Source organism: Canis aureus, chromosome 24, assembly GCF_053574225.1.
Source record: "Canis aureus isolate CA01 chromosome 24, VMU_Caureus_v.1.0, whole genome shotgun sequence".
Classification (NCBI taxonomy): domain Eukaryota; kingdom Metazoa; phylum Chordata; class Mammalia; order Carnivora; family Canidae; genus Canis; species Canis aureus.
In genome coordinates this window covers 6,454,323-6,469,747 of record NC_135634.1, presented here as the reverse complement: position 1 = coordinate 6,469,747, position 15,425 = coordinate 6,454,323, and the positions used below count along the sequence as shown (strand labels likewise).

Below are 15,425 nucleotides of genomic sequence, written 5' to 3'. Positions count from 1 at the left end.
GATCACTGTGTGACAAGTTCTATTTTAAGTCGTGCCTGTGTGTGCAGGTGTCAGCTTCCCTCATGGCCGTAGAAAAAGACCCATTGCATTCCGTCTGTATCCTTCCCGGACAATGCAAGCTCTTGCTCCACGGCGCGTTTGTTTCTGCTTTGCCAGCCACTTCTTATTTGGGAAATTAGGGGCTTGGGGGTGCGTGTGGAGGGGGGCGGGGCAGGCGGGCAGAACTGCGAGGAGGGCGAAGAGGGGCGGCAAGAGGCCGTCCGCCACTCCCCTACCTCCCGAGGCGTGTGGCACTGGCCGTGGCGGCTGCCGGACGCGATGGTGAAGACCAAGACGATGAGCCTCCTGTTAGCAAAAGGATACTGAGGGAAGAAGGGGGAGGCGGCGAAGGCAAGACACGCTCACGGTGTCCTTCCCCACAGGGGGATCCCACCCTCAAGGGGAAAAGTACGAGGAAGCCACCGCGCGCCCCGCCTCTACCGGCTCGCCCCAGGGGCTGGCAGCGGCCCGTGCACCTGCTCACCTGTCTATCCGTTCTGGGTGGTTGGTGGTTGGTGGTTGGTGGTTGGGGGACGGACACGGGTGTCGGGGCGGGTGGGTGGAGAGGGATGGCGGGCAGGGCAGAAGCGGGGGAGCCGCGGGGCTCCGCCCCCCGAGGCTCTGCGCAGGCGCGGCGGCCGCTACCGCAGGCAGGGGGCGGCAACATGGCGGAGTGAGCGGCGGCGTCGGGGCTTCACAACAACGGGGGCGCCCGCAGCAGCGGCGGCAGCAGCGTCAGCCGCGGCGGCCGCAGCCCGAGCTTCAGCACCCGCCAGCGTCGCGGCCAGAGCTCGCGCCCCAGGGCTTTTCGGAGCGTCGGCCGCATCTCCGCGGGGGGCGGGCCGGGCCGGACGGACCGGGAGGGGGAGAGCGAGGCGGCGGCGGCGGCGGCGGCACAGGCACAGGCACAGGCACAGCCACAGCTGCTGGGCGGGCACTGCCGCGAGCCGGGCGGGCAGCGGTTTGCGGCGCAGCCGCCGCCGGGAATAAGCCTGGGAATAACCCGCCGCCTCTGCGGGGGAGGGCGCCGGAGCGGGCCGGGCTGACGCGCAGGCGGGAGCGGGCCCGGCGCCGCGGCGCTGGTGGATGCTGGGGCTCCGAGGCGACGGCCGGGGGGCGGGGGCCGAGGCAGGTGTAACGGAACCGGCGGAGGCAGCGCCTCTGCTCTTGCCTTCTCCCCAGAAGGGGGTCAAATGGCGAGCGAGAAGCCGGGCCCGGGCCCGGGGCTCGAGCCTCAGCCCGTGGGGCTCATCGCCGTCGGGGCCGGAGGCGGCGGCGGCGGCGGAGGCGGCGGGGGCGGCGGGGGCGGCGGGGGCCCCGGGATGGGCGAGCTGAGGGGGGCGTCCGGCTCCGGCTCGGTGGTGCTGCCCGCGGGGATGATTAACCCTTCGGTGCCGATCCGCAACATCCGGATGAAATTCGCAGTGTTGATTGGACTCATACAGGTCGGAGAGGTCAGCAACAGGGACATCGTGGAGACGGTGCTCAACCTGGTAAGGGAAGAGGCGTGCTCCCCACCTGCCCCGCGGCCCCCATCGCCGTGCTCCCCAGCCTCTCGCTCCCACGCACCCGCACCCTCACCCGCACCCCCAGCCCGGGGTCGCCCTCGCCGCGCGGCCCCGGGAGCACCGGGCGTCCGGCGGGTAGTGCCCAGCGGGTGACCTGCCTGCGCGCAGCCGTAGCCGCGCCGCCTCCCTGCGCCTCTCGGGCCCTCTCCTGCCACCTGAGTGCAGTGCCCAACTTAACACCGCTTATTATCACTTCTCCCGGCTATGAGTAGAAATCATTCCTTGCCCTGCAGGTTTTGGGTCGGCTTGAGAGTTTCGTTAGGGGGAAGAGGAGGCCTCCTTTTCTCTGGGGGTTCTTTCTTGCACACTCTTAATTGTCTGTGGTGTCGCTCTCCGAGGATGAAAGCCTTGCCCCTGGAGCCTAAATTCCCCCGTGCTACTGAAATGGGAGAAGCGCATTAGCTCTAACTTGAGCAGCTGGGGTGTGATGTTTTTGAATGAGAAAAATGATGCAGTTTTGCATCTGCCTTTAAATATATCCAGAGGGCCGTGATGGAGAGTGTTGTGGCCCCATCCCCATCCCCATCCCCACCCCACCCCCCACCCCCTCGCCCCGTCTCCTCTTAGGCAGCCTTCTTCCCTTGTAATATTGCCCTGAATATGCTGACCTCCTAGTCTTTTTGTTGTTGTTGGTTTTTTGTTTTTTGTGCACCCGAGATGTGAGGGCACCGAATCATACAGGTTGGTTTTCTACGTTGCCTTCTGAGAGCGTGGCATGTGGATAAAGGCTAGAGGAAAGGTGTTAAATGCAGCCATAGGTTTGGGTTTCTTTCATGAGAAGAAAGAGTTACTGCAGAACTGTGTATGACTTAATGTTTTGCGCTATATACAGAGAGGCTGAGGAGTGTTCAAGATGTCAGGGGAAGAAATGAGAAGAAATAGAGGAGAATCATAAACTGCGGATAATTAAGAGTAGTTCATTTTTAGTGTTTTGCAAATGCAGTTTTTTTTGCTGCAGCAAAGATTTTAAAACAGTTTCCTCTGCAACAAATAGTCTTTGACATACTGTTAAGGCAGGGTTTTGGAAGACCAGGCTTAAATCAAGACCAGTCTATTGATTGTTGTATTTGGTGTGGAGTCACAGAAATATAAAAATATGCTTACAGGGAGATTTTATAATAGTCTGATTTTTCAGCCAAGCAATTATTTTTATTTGATTTACTGGAAAACTGAAAGAAAGCTGCAGCTACAGCAGTGGTGTCCTGAGATATGGATTAATGTCTATGGCTTATTATGAACCTCTTAAATTCACAGAAAAGTTAAAGCTGGTTTTTGTTTTTTTTCTTTTTTTGCTAGTACCTCAAGTCAGAGATAGGAGAATGTATCTTTGTTATATTTATTACTATTTAAAAAGAATACACCTCTTTCTAACTCTATGTACCCTTAAATCACTACAAAAGTCATTGCAAGTTTAGGGAAATGTCACCTCAATATGACCTAATTCTTTTCAAAACAATACCAGAAATATTGTTTCTTGATAGTTTTGATTTTAACCAGCAGCAAGTAGAAGGTCAGTACTTGCCTTTTCTTAAAATAAACAAGGTGAAATATCAAAATACTGTAGTATGTTAGCAGGTACTGTATTTCTGTAAATTCGAAAGAACACATTTAAAGTTTTCCAGCTTTCAACTAACCAATACCATTTTTACTTTAGATGATGTGATATTAGGTTATTTTAATACGTATTTGTATGCTTACTTAGCATACAAATACATTTTAACACGATAAGAGGCAATAGAGCTCTCCCAAGCTGGAAACTGATTTGAATGTGTAACCAGTTTGGACTCTGCAGCACTACTGATGTATGCCAGATCAGTTCCTAACAGATGGGGTTCTATAGATATACAGTAGGTTAAGAAAGGAAGCGAAATACTTCTTTTGAGATAGAAAAGAAATTTAACTCTCCCTCAGTGCAATGAAAATCTGGCGTGAAGTCTCAGTATGCAAACATTATGTTAGAGACTAACTTTACTGTTAAGCTTAATTAGAGTAATCAGAAATAAGGTAATAGTGAAAGGTTACATCCCAAATCCACATAAAACCTTGTAACTGCATTGATTTTGGAATAAAAAAGGTTAGGTTTAAAATATCTTTGTACGTATTTAAAGAATGCAATAGGTCTTTAAATGGAAAGTTTTGGAGAAAAGAATATATGACAAAAGGAGCTATTTACTGTTAGGTTAGTTATATTGATTTCCGAATACAAATTGATCACTTGAAGGGTAATATTTCTTGAACCGTAGGTTTAGAGCTTTATCTTTCTAATTATCTCATGATAGAAATGTTATGTGAAAATTTAAGCTGATTCTGAAAATCTTTGGAAATCCTAGGCATCTAAAAAAATAATTATCAAAACTTAATTCTATTTTCTTAAAAGATAAATCAGTACAATCCATTTAGGGAACTCAGTGACTGGTTAGAATTTGGAGGCCTCTAATATTATCTCTAAAATGAGATTTTTTTTTTTACAATTTTCAATCTTAATTTAAAACATTAAATTTAAAAAGTAGGTGGAAATAGTGAATGGAGGAGGAGAGAAGGGAGAGGAACTAATGAAACTTGAAAACAAAACAGTTTCTACGTTAAACAGTCTCAGTCACCTTTGCCAAATATTTTTCTGTTTTTCTTGTACGTTCTTTATCTCTGTATGAGAATACTAATACTTGGTTTTCAGGTGCTATTTCTCTCTAACCTTGCCCAAAGAATTAAAAGTTTTGCTGAGTAAAGTTTAAGCATGCAGTGAAATATAGGACTCTACACAGCCATGGCTGTAATTTTTCTGCTTTTTGTTTGCCAAAGGTAGAGCTATTTCCATTACTCAGGTGGATTGTGAATTTGTGGAAGAATCATCAATGCAATGATAAATAGAATGAATAATTTCTATTGTAGATGGATATATTTTTGTATAATGATACTTTTAACTTGAAGCATTAAAATATAGCACTTACTATAGCATCAGGAAGATGAGTAAATTAATTTGTAAATAGTGTTACAATAAGAGTATACTGTCAAGAATTTTGCAGTGTAGCTGTGAGAGAAGCTGATCATCAACAAACTTTGGCTTTAGGAAGATTTTTTTTTTAAGATTTTATTTATTATTTCATGAGAGACAGAGAGAGGCAGAGACATAGGAAGAGGGAGGAGAAACAGGCTCCATGCAGAGAGCCTGATGTGGGACTCGATCCCCGAACTCTGGGATCACGCCCTGAGCCAAAGACAGACGCTCAGCCTCTGAGCCACCCAGGCATCCTTTTAGGAAGAATTATTTAATGAGGTGGTATAAGAGAGACTAACTGTAGATTAGGCATTTGGTTGCCTGTTTCAGTTAGAAAATAGGCATACTGCTTAATCCAGTGCTTCCTTTGTAAACGCCTTTAACATATGTTTATATAAGATTTTTCTGTCCTTAAAGTAAATGCTATGTAAGTATCATGTGTTGTTTGTTTATAACATGAAAGTTTCTTTTTATCAAAGATTTTAATATAAATATAGTTTTAGAAAAGATAAAACAGAGGACAGATATTTACTTAATGGAAGAATTCACACCAGGTTTGAATAGCTGTCTTGGGTAGTATAATTCTATAGTATTTAATTTGTAAATTTTTATTTGCAAATTACAGTGCACTGTCAGTTATCTTTACTTGTAGAAAATATTTCCTCTGATCATTTCATTTTTTAACGTGTGAATGGCATATTGTATTGAAAGCAATACAAGATACTTTTCCCGGGATTTGTGAGCAAATTTCCTCTCCTGCCGTGCATATGGGTTATAGTATTTTTGTTAAAACGGAATTTATAAGTGATTCTCTCATACTGGAATGTGACAGTAAGTTTTCTTAGAGTTTTTCATTTGTAGCTTGATAATCAGAATCATTTTCACTTTAAAGATACTTAGAATTTCGCAAACAAAAGGTATGTTTTGCATCTGAACTAAATTTATTTTAAAAATAGGCAGTTGCATCAGGAAAGTCCTTAATATTAACAGAACCACATTTACTTATATTTAAAGATGATCTTCTGCATTTTAACTTATGTTGTCATGTAAGTCTTTTCATATTAACTTGAATTATATTTTATTTTTGCTACTGGATATTGAAAGTTAAATTAAGAATGAATTTGTAAACTTTGGAAGTTGCACTATCTAGAGTTCTGAGACTTTCCACAGAAAGATTAATTTAGTCATGTAATGACACTAAAGCAGTCTTGATGAGCCCTGAGAAATGTATAGAATTGTTGAATCATTATATTGAACACCTGAAACTAATGTGACACTGTTACGTTAATATACCTGAATAAAAAAAGACAGTAAAAAGCAAATAACCTATAGCCAGATTATGAACAAGGTATATTAACTCTGAGTATTTCATATACTGCTAGTCAGTTTTTGGCAAATACTGTGCTGTTAAATAAATGTATCTTAAGGTTCTCTCTTTGCCATGCTTTCTGTAAACACAGTGTGGTCCTAACAGATTCAATCCCCATTTTGGATCACTGATGTACTACTGTATCATAAAATTCAGCCATCTACATTTTTGACTGTTTATTTTAAATATTTTGCATCAGTCTCATAGGCTTCTAATTTCTTGCTTGTACTTTTCATATTTTGTGCATTGTCAGCTTACAGGTATCTTTTCAAAAGTTGGTGTTTTGCCATTTAATTTTTACGAAAGATCCACATTACTACCTATTTTTGTTAGCCAAAAGAAATCTGAAGATTTTTGCTTTTACAAAAAAAGCCATTACTGTAGCTGTAATAGGTCTTTTGTAAAAGTGAAGTAGCATATTGCCAACTTCTGGAGAGTGGGAGATACCCTTTGCTTTATGCCATTTTGGCTTATGAAAAGTTTCATAGGAACACTCTACTTTTGATTAGTGGGGAAACCAGTATCTCCTAATAAAAAGACACACCTATCACTCTCCAGTATTGTTATTTATTTATTTATATGTCCAGTATTGTTATCTATCTATCTATTATCTATCTATCTATCTATCTATCTATCTATCTATCTATCTATCTATCTAATCTATCTATCTATCTATCTATCTATCTATCTATCTATCTATCTATCTATTATTTATATGTGTTGCCCCTGTGAACCCCATGAGAGCAAGAGGCTATTTTATGCGTACATACAGTCCCTGACTTAACTGAATTCAGCTTATGATTTTTTTGACTTTACAGTGGTGCAAAAGTAATACACCCTTACTAAAAACCATACTTAGAATTTTGATCTTTTCCTGGGCTAGTGATACACAGTATGATTCTCTCTTGTGATGCTAGGCAGCAAGTCATATCTCCCAGTTAGCCCACTGGATCATGATGTTGAACAACTGATACACTGACAGCCATTCTGTACCTATACAGCTATTCTGTTTTTCTGTACTTTCAGTACAGTATTCAATAAATTGCAGGAGATATTCAACATTTTATTATAAAATAGGCTTTGAGTTAGATGACTTACCCAATTGTAGGTTAATGTAAGCATTCTCAGCATTTTTAAGATGGGCTAGGCCAAGTAATGATGTTCGGAATGTTAGATGTATTAAATGCATTTTTGGCTTTTGATGTTTTCAACTTAAAATGGGTTTATTAGGATCTAATATCAGAATTTGAGGATTCATATTCATTTTTTATGTTTTTGGCTCTTGGGTAAGTTAAATGAATTTTGAGTAGGCATGACCCTATTATTAGGAAGTAGAGGACCAGTTTCTGAAATTATGATCAACAGTAAGGTCCAGACCCAAGATCCTGAAATAAATGAGACTCATTTAATGTATTGTCTAGTTCTATGACTAGAAAAGCGTGTTGAGAATATGTATGCATTATATAGGCCTTACTATACATGTAAATGTTATTTTAAACTGGAATATGAGGAGAAATAAGAGTCTGATAAGACTTTTCCTTACAGTAAACCTATGTGTATGTCAAATATATAAGCACATGACAAAGATTATGTTATTATTAGCAAGGAATGCATACGGTGCTTTGAGTAGAAATTAAAAAGTTCCAATATGTCATATTACCAGGAGTGGTGGACATCTCTTGTTTTTGTCTGTCTAGGATACATATTTCCCTTTTTGGTAAAGATATTGCAGTTGCCTTTGAGGAACCACTTATCCGCCACTTTTGGTTCAGCTGTTTAGGTGGGTTGGGCATATTTACCCAGGCATGGCTAGAATCACTATGATTGGTGTAGGGATGAACATTTTAACTCAAAAGGAGTCACAGGGTCAGTCATAGGACTTGTGCTGAAACTCTATAGGGGATGCTGAACTGGTAGATTCATCCTATAGCTATATTGAAGTGCCTATATTAGAATTTGACTAAGTATGAAGAGAGAGAAATATTATATACATATATATATATATATATATTTAAGATTTATTTATTTTACAAACTGTGAGCATGAGCATTTGCATGAAGAGGGGTGGGACAGAGGGAGAAAGAGAACCTGGAGCAGACTTCCTGTTGAGCGTAGAGCCCAATGCTGGGCTCAAAGCTGGACTTGATCCCATGATCTCCCAAGGTCATGACCTGAGGTGAAATCACAAGTTGGATGCTTAACTGACTGAGCCAAGAGAGACAGAAATAACATTCTTGAGCCCCTGGAGTTCCCTGTGATTATATTCTAACCATTAAATTCTCTCTTTTAAAATTTATTATTATTTTAGCTTAAAGTCATTTTAAATTGGATCTTTGTCACTTGTAAATGGAAAGAATCCTTACTAGCATAGACTTTAGGAAATGGATGTTGTAAGGAACAGATCTTAAACGTTGAAATGGAGTATAAGGCAATGAGGACTTTGCTTTCCCCTAGAAGTTACTTTTAAGGAATTGCAGAACACCTGTTTTAAATTGTCACCTGTGTTATCTTTGCCTATGGGATTACTGAGGTGGTAACTTTAGTGATATTGTAGTGTTTTGGCCACTTTTTGTGGCCTTCATTGATATTGTTTCATAAGAGGGCAACTAGCTTTGGTACAGGCGGGTGTCCTTGAAAGCAGAGAGAGAAAATACTGTCTTGCCAAGTAAGAGTGGCCTTTTCTGCATAGCAGAGAATCAGAATATCAAGAACTTTGAAGGTTGAAGAGGCTTTTTTTTTTTTTTTTTTTTTTACCCCATGCTAAACTTGGTAAGAGGAAAGGCAAGAGGTTAAATTAGAATCACATAAAATTCTGTTTTATAAGCTTCTCTCAAGCACCTCATGCATTATACTCTCAGCTTCCTGACCAAAGTAACAATCCAGTTACTAAAGAGCTTTAAAAGAGAGTGCTTCCAGGGAATGAGTAAGAGTATAGCCTGTGCCTCCTCACCCAGGTTATTGTTTCAAATTGCTTCAAGGAAAATCACTAAGCTGAGGGTGAAGGGAATGACTGCCATGAAAGTCTATTGCTGGGAGACTGAATATTGTTAGGAAATTTTTAGAAGTTGGAAACCTTTTTTTTTTTTGGTATATTTTTTATTGGAGTTTGATTTGCCAACATATAGTATAACACCCAGTGCTCATCCCATCAAGTGCCCCCCTCAGTGCCTGTCACCTAGTCACGCCATCCCCCTGCCCACCTCCCCTTCCTACCCCTTGTTCGTTTCCCAGAGTTAGGAGTCTCTCATGGTCTGTTACCGTCTCTGATTTTTCCCACTCATTTTCTCTCCTTTCTCCTATAATCCCTTTCACTATTTTTTATATTCCCCGTATGAGTGAAACCACATAATGTTTGTCCTTCTCCGATTGACTTACTTCACTCAGCATAATACCCTCCGGTTCCATCCATGTTGAAGCAAATGGTGGTTATTCATCCTTTCTGATGGCTGAGTCATATTCCATTGTATATATAGACTACATCTTCTTTATCCATTCATCTTTCAATGGACACTGAGGCTCCTTCCACAGTGTAGCTATGGTGGACATTGCTGCTATAAACATTGGGGTGCAGGTTTCCCGGCGTTTCACTGCATCTGTATCTTTGGGGTAAATCCCCAGCAGTGCAATTGCTGGGTCGTAGGACAGATCTATTTTTAACTCTCTGAGGAACCTCCACACAGTTTTCCAGAGTGGCTGCACCAGTTCACATTCCCACCAACAGTGCAGGAGGGTTCCCCTTTCTCCACATCCTCTCCAACATTTGTTGTTTCCTGTCTTGTTAATTGTCACCATTCTCAGTGGTGTGAGGTGGGATCTCATTGTGGTTTTGATTTGTATTTCCCTGATGGCAAGTGACGTGGAACATTTTCTCATGTGCTTGTTGGCCATGTGTGTGTCCTCTTTGGTGAAATTTCTTTTCATGTCTTTTGCCCATTTCATGATTGGATTGTTTGTTGTTTTGCTGTTGAGTTTAAGAAGTTCTTTATAGATCTTGGATACCAGCCCTTTATCTGATATGTCATTTGCAAATATCTTCTCCCATTCTGTAGGTTGTCTTGTAGTTTTTGTTGACTCTTTCTTTTGCTGTGCAGAAGCTTTTTATCTTGATTAAGTTCCAATAGTTCATTTTTGCTTTTGTTTCCTTTGCCTTCATAGATGTATCTTGCAAGAAGTTACTGTGGCCAAGTTCAAAAAGGGTGTTGCCTGTGTTCTCCTCTAGGATTTTGATGGATTCTTGTTTCACATTTAGATCTTTCCACCATTTTGAGTTTATCTTTGTGTCTGGTGTAAGAGAATGGTCTAGTTTCATTCTTCTGCACATGACAGAATTTTCCCAGCACCATTTACTGAGGAGACTATCCTTTTTCCAGTGGACAGTCTTTCCTGCTTTGTCAAATATTAGTTGACCATAGAGTTGAGGGCACATTTCTGGTTTCTGTCTTCTGTTCCATTGATCTATGTGTCTGTTTTTGTGCTAGTACCACACTGTCTTGATGATTACAGCTTTGTAGTATAACTTGAAATCCAGCCTTGTGATGCCCCTGGCTCTGGTTTTCTTTTTTCAATATTCCCCTGGCTATTCAGGGAAAAGATTGGTAAACTGTACCTTAACAAGATTCTGGCTTTGATGCTAATTCAGTTGACTGAAGTTAATTGATCAAAAGGTTATTATGATTTTAGGAAAACTACTTCTTTAAGTGACTTTAAGTCTGGTAAATGAAGACTTGTGTTCTTTTCCTTCTAAGGCAGTTCTAAGCTTAGGTAAGAGGAAGTAGGCTGCTAAAGCAGTGTAGCTGCTGGACAGAAAATCTAAGGCCATAAGGGTAGATGGACAAATGAGGTCTTCTGATCTAGGAGAAATGAATACATCTGAATTGGCTGAACAAGGAACTTCATTGCTAGGATGAGAAATTCTTGCCACTCTAACCAGTAGTGTATGTTCTGTGCTTCAAATTAAGGACCATGGTTTATCTTTGCCACTCTTCTAAGTAGGAATTATTATTTATGTTCTTTTATCATCCTATGTTAAGTATCAGGGAGATAAATTTGTTATATAGCTATATGTTGTCAGATAATGACATACCACCAAAAAGAACGCACATTTGGACCTGACCAATTCATAGCACAAAGATTTTATTTATTAGACTTGTAGCTTGATGCAGTAACTTGAGTTGTCTTTGTCTATTCCTTACCTCCTCCTCACCCTGCATCCCCTTAAAGTGATGAGTACCTTTTTTTTTTTTTTAATTGTGGCTAAGGTAGTAACATTTTTAAACATGGGTATTAAAAATTATGTATATAAGAAGAAAGTGACTGTATAAGGTGTATGGGGCTAGAATATTACAATTTTCTATTGGTTTTGGCTGCATAATATCCATTCTTTCTGCTGCTAACAGTTTTAGATTTTTTAACACTCCTTTGAGGAGTCATCCCTTCTTGACTCTGTTTATATGGTTTGGAGTTTCCCTGGATTCCTTTCAGCTTTCCTGAATATGAAACAGAATCTGGACCTGGCTCATCAGTAACAACTTTTGGTTAAAAATCTAGCTGCACATCTGAGTAGCTTGGTAACTTCTTTCATTTGTCAGAGGAAGAGAAAGATACCATTGGAGTGGATACGACGTTTAGAATATAAGTCTATATTTGACTGGTAGTCTGTTACCATGAAGCAGAGTGTACTTGAGAATGGACCTATCACAGAGGCACTTAGAACCAAGAGAGATTACGGATGACATCTTTGGAACCATTCGTGCCCAACATATCCCCAGACTTTTCAATGTATTAATAAGCAAATATATTTCCTGTTTTATTTTTTTAAGCTAGTTTGAGTTGGGTTTCTATCCACTGCACCCCAGTGATTCCTGACCAATATTCTAAATTAAATTAAAAAACAAAAAACAAAAACCTTAGGTGTTAGGTATTACAGGACAAGTCATAAGAAAAATATTAACTTGCCAATGGAATTGCTCTATTTCAAGAAGAAATATATATTGCTAACTAATACAGAAATTTATTTTCACCAACAACATAATAGTGATACACAATTGAAAACAAATGATTAAAGAGAAAATTGCCATTGTTTCCTAGGCATGCTAATTTTTTTTTTTTTTTAGGTTTTTTAATGGAGAGAAAACGTGTGTGCATAGGTGGGCATGAGCTGGAGGAGGGGCAGAGGGAGAGGGAGAAGCAGAGTCCTTGCTAAGTAGGGAGTCTGATGGTGGGGTCGGGGGCAGGGGCTCCATCCCAGGATCCTGAAATCATGACCTTGGCTGAAAGCAGATGCTTAACCTACAGAGTCACCCAGGGGCCCCACTAAAGTAATCTTGAATGATGTTGTAGGGCATGTAAAATGTTAACAGCTGTTCTGAATGACATTTTAACCTATGTCTTAAGAGATTTCAAGAGATTTTTGTTGTTAATCTTAGTTCTTTAGACTAAGGAAGAATTACCTGTGGACAAGTATGAGCAATAAATGTAATTTTATGACATTAAGAAATCGGCAACAACATAAATGTTCAACGATAGAAAAAGGTTAAGGTTAAATAAATTATTTTACTTCCGCATTATGATATCATTTAGCCATTAAAACTTTATATGCCTCAGCTTCCTTATATGTAAAAGGGGATATTTAACTCAAGGTTGTTGGGCAGATTAAATGAAATAATATATGTAAAGCATTTGATACACAGTTTATTTAAGGCTTACCATTGTTACCTTTATTCTTATCTTGAATCTGAGGATCATCTGATCATAGAGAAAAGATAATGATCTAAATAAAACTGAGCTATTCTCTTTTAGTTTGGAGTTCCTGAGCCCTGTGAATCTGTCAGAGAAGGGGTCTCAGGTACTATAGATCAGGCTTTCCTGGTGAATCACAGGAGGTCTGTTCTCTGGCATTCTGCATAGTCTTTAGTAGTACCTGAGGTAGTTTTTCCTAATTACTTAGTTTTGTATAAGGAAGATGGAAAACTGGGGAAGGAACAGACATGAAGTAACACAAGTTCCTTTGCCTGGGATCACTTCTATCTCTTCCTTCCCTCACATGGCTGAATTTTGCATACAGATATAGTAGGATACAAATGGTGATCCTAGTAAATAATTCCTCCCTTTGGGAGTATTAGCTTAAATATTTAGGAGACTACTTGAGTAATAAGTCTAAGGGGCAAGTTAGAGGATTAAAAACTATTTTGTGATCAGTTTTTTTGGGAAAATATTAATAGCTCTTAACTGTTTAAAATACACTTGTAAAATTGTACTGTGTTAACTAGTCCTCAGAATAACTTCTTGTTCAGATACCATTCCTCCTCTACAGATGTGGAAACTAAGGCTGCAGGAAATGTGAAGTAGTTAGATAAGGCTATTAAGCAGCAGAGTTGGGACTCATGCCTTCAGATTCAAAAGCTAGAGTCTTTTATATTATTAAACAAAGTGAAGCTACTTAGAAATTATTCTAACGGCCAGCACTATATGAAGAGATGATGTTGGAAGGGAGGGTCCAGCCAACCTCAGTGAGTTGGTGTTGTTGTAGGGAATGCTGCCCTTGGATGACTCAGGACTAGCTGTCTACAGGAAATCAAAATGAATGCAAGACAATTTGATGGATTTGTATACAAAAGTGATTTTAGCAAAACTATATTGTGAACTATTTATTTTTGAGTTTTGAGGAATAATTGGTTATACAGTATTATAAATGGTAACTAATTTTGAATTGTTTACCTTTTCTTAGGCTAAATGTTGGTACTTTGGATATTACCTTGAACCAGAGTAATAGCATGCATTAATATATTTATTTTATGTAGAAAAAGTAGATTTGTTACATATTCGTATTAATTAAATGAATCCTCACGTATATTATGTTTGTTTGGGTAGAACAAATGAGTTATAGAAGTTATTCTAGAGGCTAGGTAACATAATTTCCAGTTTGTAATTGTAATTCTTCTCTTGGTTTAGGAAAGTAAAGCAAACATTGATAAATGGCAAATTTTATGGAAGTGTAAATGTCTAGATATATTTATCTTTAGCAAATACCTTCATTTTTCTTAGAGAAATAACCTGCAGCTGATTTAAAGATGGCATATACATATTTCTACTGTTACCTTAAAAATTTTTACTTATGGGGAGGGAATTGGCATTTAATAGATTGGGTTTGGTTTCATACCTTATGTTTTTAATATCCTCTCCCAGCCCCTTTGAAGTAATTGCGATTTTACTTTAGTATAATAAGTAAACGACAGCTGAAGTTAAGTGGCTTGTTCAAGTTTGCAAAAACAGTTTAGTTGCAGAAATGAGACTCAAAGCTGGATGTTCCATTTTCAGGTTCATTGCTCTTTAAAATATACAGAAGCCTTTAATGATGATGATGACAGTGATAGCAGCTTGCACTTACTGAAGCAGTATGTTAAGCATATGATGTGTATTATTTCATTTTATCATCTTGATAAATGTAAAATCTTCAATGAAATAAAATAGTTCTTTCTGAGTTAAACTAAGTCTAGTATCTTAAAAGAGAAGTGTTAGCTTCAGTTATATAAGCAATATTTTATTATAAAAGGTCATAAAATTATTTTACTTGATTTGTACTAATTCTGTATAACTTGATTACCCTTTCAAAGTCCTTGAATGTAAATTATTTAAATTAGTTTAAAAATCGTATGAGATATGAGTAATCCCTGGAAAATTGTTTTTTTTATTATACTGAGGGGGCCAGGAGGGCATGGCTTGGCTCTGGGGGGGGGGGGCATGGGGGGGGGCCTCCCAGGCAAGGTGGCCCCTCCCCACCAGCCCACCCCCCACCTGCACTTAGTTTCTCCTCTGGATCAAACACGTAATAAAGAGAATGTTTGGAATCTGAAAAAAAAAATTTGACTGTTACTTGCCAAATAATTATTGCATTTCTCAAGTCATCTTATTCTTCCACCTTTACTAAAGAACACCTACTTTGTGTTTCAAGATTTAATTCTCATCCCTTCCATAGACCATACCTTCTTTGGTCTTTCCCTAAAAGCTCTTCCTGCCATCTTGTGCTCTCCCATATTATTTTGTACATTCTTCAGATTCAGCACTTGCACATTCTATTTTAAATATTTGTTTAAATATTCAAACTACTCTAGAGCCTCTGAATCCCTTGAGATCAGAACATTGTGTTAGTCACCTTGGTATCATGAGTACTTATTGTAGAATCTGGAATTTTGTGCTGCTTATTGAACTTGTTTTTGGAATGAGAATTTTTTTCACATGTGATATAGTTTGCTTATTTTGGTCACTTTTGACTTGGGTATAAATTTTGTCTTTGCAGGCTTCTGTGATTCTCCTGATTTCTATGTTTGCCTCTTTTTTAACATTTCAATTTTTATTTTTCCCGGTGTGTGTGGGGAAAGCTAAAGATATTTAGGTGTATATATTCATGGTTTATGTTTAAAATAAAGTTTAAATTTGAAAAGGATCATAGAGTCTT

General features: G+C 39.7%; 1 protein-coding gene across 10 annotated transcripts in view; it reads left to right on the top strand.

The window, feature by feature from the left end:
* The first annotated feature begins 1,088 nt into the window (after positions 1-1,088).
* The window catches only part of NBEA (neurobeachin), a 668,634-nt gene continuing 654,297 nt past the window's right edge, over positions 1,089-15,425 (top strand). For 3 of the 10 annotated variants that reach the window (XM_077868099.1, XM_077868094.1, XM_077868093.1), the window contains exon 1: positions 1,089-1,532. In XM_077868099.1, coding sequence (XP_077724225.1) covers positions 1,233-1,532 — 300 coding nt within the window. In that variant the 5' untranslated portion in view covers positions 1,089-1,232. The remainder of the gene's footprint in view (positions 1,533-15,425) is intronic. The other 7 variants (XM_077868095.1, XM_077868097.1, XM_077868100.1 and 4 more) reach the window with 4 other exon arrangements.